At 40.2% G+C, this 13,729-nt stretch overlaps 1 protein-coding gene across 2 annotated transcripts in view; it reads right to left on the minus strand.

Annotated features, from left to right (window-relative positions):
• Positions 1-13,729, minus strand: part of oxr1a (oxidation resistance 1a) — a 179,707-nt gene that overhangs the window by 87,146 nt on the left and 78,832 nt on the right. For both annotated transcript variants that reach the window (XM_069655581.1, XM_069655583.1), the window contains exon 3: positions 8,006-8,199. In XM_069655581.1, the coding sequence (XP_069511682.1) occupies positions 8,006-8,199 (194 nt within the window). The remainder of the gene's footprint in view (positions 1-8,005; positions 8,200-13,729) is intronic.

Genomic DNA, 13,729 nt, shown 5'->3' on the forward strand with positions numbered 1-13,729 from the left:
TGACAGGAAATGAAAGGTCCATCTTTGCCTAAACAAGGACAGAAACTGTTTTCAGGCCTACCACAATTAAGAGAGTCTGAACCAAACTAACCTAAAGTTCCTCTTCCACCCTGCAGGTTCCATTGGTGGGTTTGTCATTGCTGCGTGATATTTTAATTGTAGCAGATACAGAATGTATGACGTTGTTGTGCAATATGGAAAAAATGTTATTTTCTATGTTTGAAATTACTTGAGGAAAATATTGAAGGAAACTCAAAGTTTAATGGGTTAAAAATTTTGTTTTTATATGTTCTTATTTGTTTAAAAAATAAAAAAAACAGTGAGCAATAAAATGCACAAAAATGCCTGATGTATCAAATATGATACTAATTAAAACTCATATATGCATATTGCTATTTAATTTCTTTTTTTTTTTGTCAGAAGGTCCAATAAACACTCTTTTCTGGCAGTTATCTGATGGTTCAGGCTTTACAGGAGAAGCCAGATCACTTTGATCTTTTTTTTAATCATACTCCTTTTGTGCAGAATGCAGATGCAATTGGAAGGAAATATCCTGACATGTGGGTAGATGTATACGTTTTATTCATTTTTTCCCCCTTCCCAGCTGACAGACATGTGAGGGGGGCTCACCTTAAATAAAATTGGTCCAACTCAAAAGTTCGATTTAGGTTCTTTTATAAATGAGACTAAAGGATATTTTAGAGAGCTCAGCTCATTCACGTCTGCTCAGCTCTGCGGCATCCATAGTTCCCATAGTTAAGTTTCAGCCACACCTGTTGTCAATTTCCCATCAGTCATTCAGCATATATACCACCACCATTTCACTTGTAACTCTGAAGATTGTCTTCATTCTCTTGCAACAAGCTTTCCAGCCTTTTTTCTCTCGTGTTTTTGCCCTGTTCGTCTGTTTATTGCTTGACCTTGGATTGTTCCTGGATACTAAGTGTAAGCCTGATCCTGATCTGTACTGTTGCTGTTCTGACTGACCTCCTGTGTGTGACCTACTGCCTGGCTTTGAGTAAACTGTTTGATTTTACGCCTGCTTTTGAGTCTTTTTTTGAGAACCAGTTGTCCCAGTAGCTGCACTGTGGCGCTCTCTGCCACCTGTTGGTTGATCATGCTAGAGCCAATCAGGTGGCTTATCTCTACCAAAAATTCTGCCAAGATTTGACCAATAAGATGCAACCCCACTACGGAGAATTGGGAAAACCAATCAACCTTCATTGTGCTGTTTACGATTTGGCCAATCAGAATGAGTAGAGCTACCAGGAATGGGACAGAAGCCAAGCCCGCCTCAGAAATCAATGTCAAGTTATTCAAGTATGGAAAGTTAATTGTTGTTCTATTATCTCAATGTTTTAAGGCTGGGGCTGGGGCTGGGGCTGGGGCTGGGGCGCAATCAACGCCAGAGAAGAAGCTTCAGCTAAAAATACCTCACCCACAATCGTCTAAATTGTGGGAGCATGCAGGTTGCACCCTTGGGTGTTGTGACACCTGCACTTTCGCTGAACCATGACTGCTGGGAACTCTCACCAGCAGAAGATCTTTGGGGCATGGCCAGGCATGAAGATCCTGTTGGACATCTGGCACTTGATGAGAAGCTTTGCCACCAGATGCTCAACAGACTCAGATGCCCTCTACTCCAGCTTCATGGCGCAAGTCACCCGCTGCATCTTTGCGTGGGATGAGTGACCTTCAGCAGCTCAGGGCAGCCAAGCGGGCAGAGCTAGAAGCAAACCATATGAGTCCTAAAGAAGCAGAAGTGACCCAGCATATCACCAAAGCAGAGAGGATGCTTCACTGAAAGAGGACCGTCTGAGAAAGCACATGGAGATGGAGATCATGATCTGGGAGCTTATAGAGGCTGCACTTAAGCCACTTTTTTAACCGAAAATGTGTAACTGCATGTGAAAAATAATAGAAGATTAACAATATTATTATTATTATTATTATTATTATTATTATGGTAAATGCTACTTGATTTCATAGGGTAAATATTTAAATCTTCAGGGTGTTAACTGCCTTCATTGCAGCTGTATCTTTTTTTACATTATGATGACTTTGATGGCTTCCAATTTTAGGTTTTTAGTTACCACAATTAAAGTACTAGTTATCTTATTGGCATCCAAAGCGTGTTAGTGACATGCCACACAGAACGTTGTCTGGCTTGTCTCTAAACTAACAACTCCTGGGGACTCTTCTCCATTGTCATCTTTTCTCCACTTTTCATTAAACAACATTTTTTGACCTGCGCCTCATTGGCCTGTGTCTCCTCCTGACCGTGTTGGGCAATGAAATGTAATAAGCGAAGCTACCAGTTACTCTACAATAAATTAAGCTTCACTACACTGAAGATACCCCTCAGAGAAATGAACATCTAAGCTACAGCAACATGGCAAAGTAGCTTACTACTTTAAAGATATTTTCATTTACAATGCTATTATTATGGTATTTTTATTTGGACCACTTTGGAAATTAGTAGCTACAGCTAAATACAAGCAAATACATTTATATATATATATATATATATAAAAAAACTTAACTTTATTTTCCTTATGATAGTGTAAGTTGAACAATTGGCTCAATTTACCCCATAGCATTTGGCTCACTTTGCCCAATAGCCATCATTATTGGAAAAAAAAAACCAAAAGCAATTCAGGTTTACTTTTTTCTAAATGATTTATATGGTTTTAAATGTCACTGGCAAAAACTACAATATTTTTGATATAGTTTGCTTTTACATACTTGTCATATAACTGATGCTAAAATGTTTCTTTGCCAACCAAAAAATATGTGTATAGGCCTGAATAATACTCAGCCCTTCTCCCATGTGTTTCTCTCCATCACTGGTGTTTGCAGACACTGATGATGGTTAACTCAGTAGGGGTTGGTGTTGTTAGCTTATTCACTGGAAATCATCTGAGTGAATGTTCCTCCGTTAATTAAACTCGCAAGCTGTCCCCATCAGCAAAGACGGAGCAAGCATCTGCTGAAGGATTAGACAGTGATGCCACTGTCATACCAAAGTACTGCTGTGAAAGTACTGAAGTAATTAACTGATCCTCAACAGTTATATTATGTATTATATCGGACATTATACTTTTCTTTTAAATGCACATCTGTTATGTCACTATCTATCGCCGAATGAGGTAACACAGTGGTGATTGAGCCTATGGCCCACTGATGAAAGCCTTTGCATTTGCAGTATATAGTATTATTATGGACTGGGAGTCTGTGGCGACATTCGCAGAGAAAATCACAAGCGGCGCCCAGTTAGTGACGTGTTTTCCATCACCCAGCAGTGGTTGATCTGCCGGAGAGGGCAGGCAGAGCGACGCGGCTGCATTTCCAGTCTCTGCAAGTGATGCGAGTAAACAGTAATCTACTATGGCTGAACAAACAAAGAAAAGATCGATGACTATAGATACAACTTCAAAAGTCTGGTTAAATTTGGAAGTTTACTCCCATATTTACCTTTTATTGCAAAAGGTGCTGCCATAGAATGTCACTGAAATCTTTGAGATTGAATCTTTAAGTGCTGAGGTGTTCATGAAAGTCTTTAGTTTTTTCTTAAGGGCGGAAAGAGACTCTGCGGACTGAATGGAGTTTTGTAACTCATTCTATCACCTGGGGAATAGCGAGGAGAAGAGTCTAGCTAGTGACTTAGGGCCCTGTTGTGATGGGAGCACCAGGTGCTTTTCATCGGCAGAGCGTAGTGGGCGGGAGGGAGTGTAGGCCTGTATGAGGAAGCTCAGGTACACAGAAGCCATTTTTGTTGCTGATTTGTAAGCAAGCAACAGAGTTTTGAATTTAATGCGAGCCACAACTGGGAGCCAGTGGAGGGATATGAGCAGTGGAGTGACGTGTGCTGTTTTGGGTTGGTTGAAGACCAGTCACACTGCTACATTGTGGATCATCTGCAGAGGTTTGAATGTACATGCAGGGGGGCCTTCCAGTAGGGAGTTGCAGTAGTCAATGCGTGATATTACGAGAGCCTGTACCAGCAGTTGTGGTTCATGCTCTGACAGGTAGGGTCTGATCGTCCTGATGCCGTACAGGGCAAATTGACATGGCCGAGCAATCAAGGCCACATGAACCTGAAAGGTTAGCTGATCATCAATTATGTCACCCAGGTTTCGGGCAGATTTTGTGGGGCATGAGTTCACTTGGTTCAAGCTGGATATCGATCTGTGGTCGCATACAGCAGGGGCATACACACCTGCTCTATGCGTCAGTGGCAGAGTTGGATGAGCCAGACAAGGTTATAGGTCTCGCCTTTTTTAGCGGACATCACCACAACATTTGAATGCGTTGAATGTTGCAGGGCCATAACAAACTGGAGTACTGTGACAGCGTTCATGCTTTCCAAATTAAATTGGTTCTGTGGACAACCCAATCCACTACCCCTGTCTAATATCTCTATCTGTGGGTTACAAGAGTCTGGACACATACAAGTACACTCTGATCAGCTCCATTTGGAGTGGAGTGAAGACAGTAAATCGACCTTTAAACCCTCATATGAGCCCTGACAAACAGCTATAATGCAGTGTAGTACACCTTTAAAGGATGAATCTACATCTGATCGTTTGGCTTCACTTTATGAAAAGATGACAGCATTTGCATCAAAGATAGTCTGCATGTTTGGGACAACATATTTATGCGAGCAGGCATTTATGCGATTGATGAACCTTAACAAGTACAAACTGCACAGTCGGCTGACACATGGTCATCTGTGTGACGCCACTGCTCAGAAACTTGTTCATGATGTCAGTTTTCCACTGTCAGTTTCACTAACTGCCAGCCACAAACCTGATTGTTAAATCTCCTCCCTCTCTTTTCTCACTGCACACCAGATTCTGAATGTACTGATCCCAGGGCAACTGGTTTAACCCCGATATCTGATCAGACTTTCTGGACAACGGGGGGCTGTTTTATAGCCTTTATAGCCTTAACCAGCAACCTTTAGTCCCTGTTGTTGGGATCTGGATGCCATCAGACAGAGATGCTGGAAGCCCGAGTAGAGCTAGTGTCAAGGGCCACACCCTCTGAGGAAGCAACACTGAAGGCATCTGGGGAATCACAACAATTGGGCCTCTTCTTTCCTTCTTCTCTCCACTCCCCTCTCCTTTTTACAAATTTCCTTTCCTTCCCTTTTTTGCTGTTCCTTTCCTATCTCCTTCCTCGTTGTTCTTTTCCTCATCTTTTTGTCCTTTCCACACTTTCTTCTCCCTCTCTTTATTACACGTTCTGTGTTTGTCCCATCATATGCGCATATATTTGTGTTATATAATACTATATTCTATGAATCAGTCTTTTCACTCAGACTTGCTCTGACAGATATAAAAATCCCTATTTTCCCTTTCTTCTGTCCTCATTTTAGCTGCCTCCCATTTTTGCTCTGCTGACTTCAGCCTGAGTAAAGACTGAGACTCATCAGTGCATGTTTAGATTCTGCTCCTTTTCATCAATTTAAGTATGCCATCAACATAGCATATGCTGCTCCACCTCAGAAGTGAGAACTATTGGTGGTATTGTCCTGTAAGAGGTCATTTGGCTGGTAAAACGTCTGTGGTAAATCTGCTGTGTGCCTTAAATGACCGGCCTGTCTGAAGCCTGACATATAGCACAGCAAACTGCCTGCTAGATTATTATTCTTCCATTATTAACATGTTCTGCCTTATATGAGCAGCCTAGCTAGGGTTTGACTATATAAAATGCCTCAGGGCTACACGTGAGAAGTAGAGACATGGGACAGTCATAAATGATGTCATTATGTAATATAACAAAACAGCATAAATGACTGAGAGATGCTTTATATCTGTTGTCATATGGTGCAAACTCAGGCCTTAATGTGCATGTGGTTGAACTAGGCCAACACTAGCTAGAGCAAATGATTAACTGTCATGACTCATGCTCATACCAAGGCTTATGCCATTTGTCACTTTGCAGTTAAAAGCTGTAAAAGCACAATAAGTCACAGTCACTTTTCATTTAATGCCTGGATGACTCTGACTCCAATCCTAGGCCCTTCCAAAGAAACCATAGTTACCATTGAATGGATCATGGATGAAACAGGGGGAATGAAATATCAAGAGTAACTTCACCAGTCCTGCCAACCTTTTATCCAACACTTTCCTTTATTGATTATCGACAGCTGAAGTAATATGGATGACCACAGATCAATCTGTTCTCCCTTCGATTTTTTGCCAGAGGAGTGAAATCAATACGTGATGACGACGTAGAAAGCTTATCAGAGTGTAACACCAGCAGATGCGCAAGTGCAATGAGACACCTAGACTATCTTTCTCCCCTGTGTTGAAAATGGTGGCTGAGCCACCAACAACCCTGACACTGCATGGCCTCCACAGCAAAACAGCAACTGCTGCACATATTTACATGAGCAAACGTAGAATGCTAGTTTAACATAAAGTACAATTCTAAATCACCAAGAGCTCTGTTGAGAGAGCTGCACGAGGTGTTAAAAGGACAACAAGCTGATGGATCAGGAGCTCAGCTGCTTCAGGTGATAAATATCCATCCATGTTGGTGCATTTGCATTATGATTGGTTTTATTTAAGAGCATGTCCTTAAACTCAACAATGGACAAAAAAAGATGAATTGATATGGCCAAAAAATATGGGTCATGATCTGGTGCCAAAGGACACTATGACTTTGAACAGCATTTTTTTGGCTTTTGTTGATTCTTTTTTTTGCCTTCTTTCAACCATTAATGCGTTTCTCCTTTCTGTTTTGCATATTCTATCTGTTGTTGCTGACCCTTTCTAATAATAGACCTGTTGACTTCAATTGTTACAATTACTATCATCAGCCTTTATCATTACTATGCTGTTCTTGCTAATCTTCACACTAGTCTACCACTATTATTGGAATCATAATCATAAGTATGTATTATCTGTTGTTGTTGCTCTCTTTGCCCGTCTCTATCCTGCATCTCCTTCTATCCCATTTTTCGGCCCATCCAGTCGAGGCAGATGGCTGTTCAACATGAGTCTGGTTCTGCTCGAGGTTTCCGCCTGTTAAAGGAAGTTTTTCTGCCAATGTGCCGAATATTGCTAAGTGCTACACATGGTGGATTCATGTTGGGCCTCTCTTTAAATAACTTAACAAAGAGTCGGTCTTGACCTGCTCTTTTTGTAAAGTGTCTCGAGATAACTCTGGTTATGATTTGTCAACACAAAAACAATAGGAAAGGCTCAAAAATAAATGTACTGCAAATTACCTTAAGTGGTTGAACAGCATTAAAAAGTCTTGCTTACTTTTCCGTATCCTCCCTCTTTCTCGTCTTGACAGTTTGCTTACTTAATCACCTCAACGAAACAAACTGAGATGCATTGCAGTTGTGAGGTTGGAAGTAGTTTGTCAGATGATGAAATAAGTTTGAGCCAGTCAGCTCCCTGAAGTGTACTTACTCTCACACTAGCCTACCGGCTGACACAGACAAGCAGCAGAAAGCTGCCCCCCACCAAAAATTGGATTAATCACAGAACTAAATCAAATCAGTTACGTAATTATAATTTGTAGGCACAAAATTAATTAGTAGATAAGAAGCCAGCCTTTCATGTGAGATACTGAAGTTTCTCTGGGTAGAAGGTTCATGCCAACAGTTCTTTGAGCCTGTGAACTTCAAATTTCTCCCCACATAAACACAGAGAATAAAACAAGCCCCTCCCAAGAAACTCTGATCCAACTGATCACATAACTGCTATATTAAACACAAGTTTGCCATCAAAAATCTAATTAAATGTAACTGAGAATGTAGCTGCTTCAGTGGAAAAATATAAAGTAGGCAAAAATATAATAAGAAAATGTTATTAATAATTGATTGTACAAAATCTGAAAGATCTGGTTTGAATCTGGCTGGAAAATTTATGTTTTGCATGAATGTATTCCACACAAAAACTTAAAGGTGTTATATGATCTGGTATTTTTCAAGTAATCAGTTGCTGCTCAAACAGACATTTCAGAACCCCACTGTGTAGTTTACCTATGGTATAGCCTCTCTTCAGTTCGCCACATCGGGGGCTGCGATGGGAGTTAGTTGTGTTGTTTTCCTGCACGGCAAGAATGTTAGTTGTCTTGGCAACAGGTGCTGCAGCCTTGCTGAGGGGCGAGTCTGGCACCAGAGTTGGGGAGAAACCTTGACTGGCAATATCCACCGACTGAGACTTCTTCTTCAGCCTGCAGGGGACAAGCAAGACACAAACACATTATTTCATATTTGTAAGATTGCACTAAACATTTGCTTGTTCCCATGTCAGTGTTGGAGTGGGAAATGTTGCATGGCTGTTCAAGGGCCGACGAATCACAACACATTTGTACTTAAAGTTTGTATATGTCAATGAAAACATAATTATAGGCTAATTAGAGTGTAACTACTAAGTCGTGACTATTATTACTTAGTAACTACCTTAATAACAAATGTTGAAGCAAATGTAATACAGTCTGTGATGGTGATAATGTCCGGGATAAATCATGATGCTTTTATTTCATCCCATCTAGAAAAGTTTTACATGTTTTATGTAACGAAAACCATGAATTTCTACACAGATGTTCCATCAAATTCATAATCCTAATTCAAGATCATTGCAGTTACTGTGGGGGTCCTTCATATTCAGGCATATCAAAACATTAGGATCTTCTGCAGCACAAACATTTGCTCACACTTGCACATTATTATACGAACAAAATGCACATACATTGACACACAAGCACATCAAACAAAACAGGAAAAACAAGATCATACTTGGCTGCTCCAGTTACAAATTGGAGTAGAATTTAAGAGAAAAATGGCTCCTCAAGACACTATCTATCTGTAGTCTGAAAAAGTCCTTAAATAGCAATTCAAGATTCCCAGCACTCAGCTCCCTTGAACACACTTTCAATCATTCCAGCAAAACTGCTGAAGTGAACAGAATCTTTCTGCCCATTTCACCAAACTGCTCATCCCCTGATAAACCAAAGCAGCACACTTGACATAGTGTCTAGCTAATGAAAATGCACAATCTCCATGAGAAATGCTGACCATCACTGTGTGTGCTCTTACAAAATTGAACAAACCTAAATAGTCTAGAGAAGGAGGTGGGGTGGGCCAAGCTTTGAAAAAATACCTGGAGAAATCATGCAGTGTTCCCTTTACAAAATGTATTTAGTTCACTCGCGCACCAAACATCTTTCTACAAATATACACACCTAAACTAAAAAGACCTAAATGGATCGCATTCCCTTTTTTTATTATTTAAAAGTTTCCAGTCTGTTTGGATGGCACATAATGAGGTTGGAGAATAAGTGAGAAGTAGAGACCAGCTGCTGCTGTTAACGGCTGTGGAAGACGAGAGCGGGACAGAGGCAGACAGGAAGCTGCGGTAAATCTATCTCCACTTCCATAGGAGTAATACTGTCTTATCATTAAAGCAGAAGCCCCTCTTCTAGTTCTGTTTCACTGAGCTACAAGGCCGAACAGTATCAAAACAGAATGTTGGTGTTTGTGTTAAACAGCGATTGAATAAGAAGAAAAAGAAAGAACAATTGAGTTAAAGTGTGTAAAGAAGGATGAAGAAGAGATGGGTGAAACTGTGTTTACAGATGATCAATGATCATTGTTGCTTAAAGTATGTGTGTGCAGTTCAATCATATAGCACTTTATTTATTGTGCTTCACCTGCATGTTTCTAAGTATTCTACAGTGAGAGATGCAGAGCAATCTAAAGGCAACTTATGAACAGTCAGTCCCAAAGCACAGCATTTTGGAAAAGACACAATCATACCTATCACACATCATTTCTAAACCACATTAATATAGCTTTCTGAAGTTAAGAATGAGTTCCTACTATCTGACAATGCTCATCTCATTTCACAAACCTTAACAAGTATAGACATTAACCTTGTACCACCTAAATCAGGGCTGTAATCCAGACCACTTGAAGTCAAATTCGAGACCAGCCAGAATTCAGGTAATTTCAAGAGCAAACCAATACTGGATTGGTGTTGAGTCTTTGTCAAGATGGAGTAAAAACAAGCTAAAACAGACCAAAAGAGAACCCATTGTCGTGACCTCACTGTTAGTCCGTGAGCCAGTAGGGTTGGTCAGTACCATCTGAGGGCAATAATGCTCGAATACTAATTTTTGGAAAGGTGTTCAAGAGTTAGAAAATATGTGATAGCATTGCACCAGTGGTAGCTTTATGTGTGCTGTCAGGCAATTTATAACACTACCCTAAAATAAACATTGGACCATGTCTCATTGTGATTTTTATAAAGGTCTATGTCTCTAGTGTTGGAAAATGTATGATAGCATTGCATTGTGTATGGTATATATTATAGGTGCATCTGGAGATTACAGTATTGCTGGAGCTTGGTGAGCATCATAATTGAGGCTCCCTTACCATGGACAATCAATCTGGATCTTTTTTTTTTTCTACCTTAAATGTTTTTTACCCATGTCCCCTCCCGGGCACAAATAAAATAGCAGAACAGGTAAAATATTTTACTTTTTTAAAAACAGAGTACTTTTTTGGCCTTTTATGCTTTTATTTAAAGAGAGCAGAAAGGAGTGTTGGAAACAGGGGAGAAGATGGGGATGGGCAGGACCTGAACCAGAATCAATCGCATGGAGGTCTAAGACTTTTGTTCATGCATAGGCCACTGATTTAACCACTGAGCTAAACCAGCACTCAACATTTTTGGTTCTTTGGTCTTCCCCTCAAAATTTACTCCCCAAGCTGCAACCAGGATCATGATACCTGATACGTCAGTCAGTGGGTGGTACTTTCATGCAGGTTGATCTTATCTTGAACAGCCTGCTCTGGAGCTTATTAGGGGAAATTGATAGGCTTGTTGATTGTGATGTACCCCGGTAAAAATAGCACAACCTTCGTAGGACTGAAAATACCCAGGAAATTTACCATTAGCCATTTCTAATCAATAACTGCAATAATATATTCATCAAAGTTCTATAATAAAATTAACAACAGTGTTGATAAGCCCAAATAGTAACAATGACTATAACAAGAATAAATGTAAAGATTATAATGTCACAATGTTAAAATAATAACAGTAGGGTACTTAAAGCCCCTGTAAACCCAAATCCACAAAATCCTTCTAAATGTGTAATTTAGGGTCTTATGTACAAACTAGTTAGCATCCTAAAAGTTTTAGAAATTAGTTTTAACCCAAACTCCAGTTATTGCCATTCTTTCTTTGTTAACTTCCCTGACGCTGAGGTTGAATTGGGCGTGGTTATGTACGATATTTATCACGTCATAAATTTCCTTGAGCCAATCAACCGCAGTTGTCCCGCCCTCACAGGTGCAATAACACTTCTCGGCTCACGATCAATCTGCCTCTCTGAGTCTGCGCTAACTCGTGTACACATACCCTGAACGTCTCTGCACATACCTGTTGCAATTACCCACCTAACGATCGCCTTTTTCCCCATCATGCCTGTGTGTGCTGTCCCCGGTGCACATCTACTATTTGAGATGACAACGTGTCATTCTGAAATGAAATGGGAAGATATTGTGTATCTAACTCCGTACGTCCCTACTGTAAATACATTGATTGTCGTGGTTTATAGCCTAAAGCTTATAAAAGGTGATGTCATTTGTCATAATGTCATAACATCCCTCGTGCACACACGACTCACGTGCTGAGAAAATACGTAACTTTTGTGACTTAATTAAACAGACTGCTGATGAAGTCAGTCAACACAGCAGACAGAGAGACAGATAGAAAGAGGGGGGGGAGGGGCCAGTAGTGGTGCAGAGAGCAGAGGTGCAGGTGTGTTGGTGCAAAGTGATCAGATTAAAGTAGTTTGTGAATTAAAACTTAATGAGGAGAAGAAGAAAGTACAATCAAACTGTGGAAGTAAGAAATAACCATCGATAAAGAGGGTCAGTCTACATGTGATGTGCTCCTCACAGAAATCATTAATATATGACATTAATTGAAATCAATTGATTACAAAACCTGTAATTAATTAGATTTTTTTTTTTAATCACCTGACAGCAATAGTTTTGATATGATGTGCACATGCACACATACCTGGGTGGTACAATAAACCCTCTACCCTGCTGCTGAAAGTCCTAGAGGAAACACTGCTTTCCCATGCGCCATTGTTGTGTTGACAGTTGCCATGAGAACTCGGACAGGCGGACCCCGTGTCAATCAACACGGGAGCTGCCACGCCTACACAGTCCTGAGAAATGGTCTGAACAGCCTAATGAGCTGATTTGCTCATATTGGTTTCCGATCGGAGTGACTGCTGACTGAACTGATAACTGGTACCAGGATTAATCAAGCCTGGCTGTTAGCCTGGTTTGCAGCAGGCTAGCTGCACAGAATAAATCTCCATGGTAACTTCTCCAAGTCCCCAACTCTCTGGTCAAGCACAGTTTATTTTCCTATTTTGTTCTTTTTAAATTCCTGACCGTATGCCTTGCCATTATAAGTCCAAGCGTAAACCAGTCTCATTTTACATGCTGTCCCCACAACTATTGAAACTGTAGTAATGACACTCATAATTAATAACAGTGATAAGAAGATTTTCAAAAACCTACATTAAATCTAAAAGCTGTAGAGGTTCATTTTAATGTGCCTGTAATCTGACATGAGGTTGTCAAAAGTATTGATAATTCAACACTTTGTTGACCCCAAGTCTTTTTAATCTGATCTCCTATAATCAAACCAAAGCTGCAATACGAGCAAGCACGAGTAGGGTTGGTTGAGCAACTAAGTTTAAAAGTGATCATTGAAAAGGTTAGTTTTGTGAGTCTATACATTGGGTTTTTAGAGAATCCGGCAGTATGGCTTTATTAGTATTGACATTATAACAAAATCTTTAGTTTAAACAGAAAAGTGATCCTGTTTCGTGTGCTTAGGACATTCTTTTCTTTTTGCCGTTTTATTGAAAGAGGTATTGAGTATGTAAAGTTTAAAATTCTGATATTGTGAAAATCCTATTCTGAATCCTGGGAAGGAGGAGAATGTTTGAGGAAAATATGGTGACACAAAGTAACACAACAGTTTTGGATACCTAATAGTATGTGATACACTAGCAGTGTAAAGCCAATTTTGCATGCAATCTGGAAATACTACATTAAACTGTAATTGTTTAACAAAAGGGCCCCCAGTATAAACAGAATTGTAACTACTGGGTTATAACAGGACTGTGCATGTTAACACTGACAGTGATCACTGAGGTAAACTGGAACTGACGTGTGAAAAAGACCCCACATACACAACTGTAACCTGATCTCAAGTGTAACAAGACAGTGTTTGCTTTCAACCCACTCTCCACAAACCGTCCATTTCCAGCTATCCACTGTTGAATTTTTGTCGAATAATGATTGCGATTTTTTCTTGCTGCAGAATGTGTACTGTTGGTTCAGCAGTTCCCCCTGTTTACAGGCAGTTTGGTGCCAACATTTCAGCTGCCTCAGGCAATGTACTGTGTCCTAGTCACTTGCTCTCACGGATCAGCTGTGTGGGCCACAAGTGACTCTGCACACAAACTCTATGGCAGGAATATGAAAATGTGTCACTTAAGTTTCAAACTGTTTTGTACCCTTAGAAGTTTATTTGTACCCTGTGGCCCTTTAAGAAGTTGCGACCATACTAAGAGCTGACTTCAAGATAGTCCATTCTGATATCCCTGCTATAAACACAAAATTAGTGACTCAGGTAACCCTGACAGCTATAATGCTTTAGTAACA

The sequence above is a fragment of the Semicossyphus pulcher genome, unplaced genomic scaffold, assembly GCF_022749685.1.
Source record: "Semicossyphus pulcher isolate SPU_LCO1_2020_fin unplaced genomic scaffold, fSemPul1.0.p SCAF_9, whole genome shotgun sequence".
NCBI classification, from domain to species: Eukaryota; Metazoa; Chordata; class Actinopteri; order Labriformes; family Labridae; genus Semicossyphus; species Semicossyphus pulcher.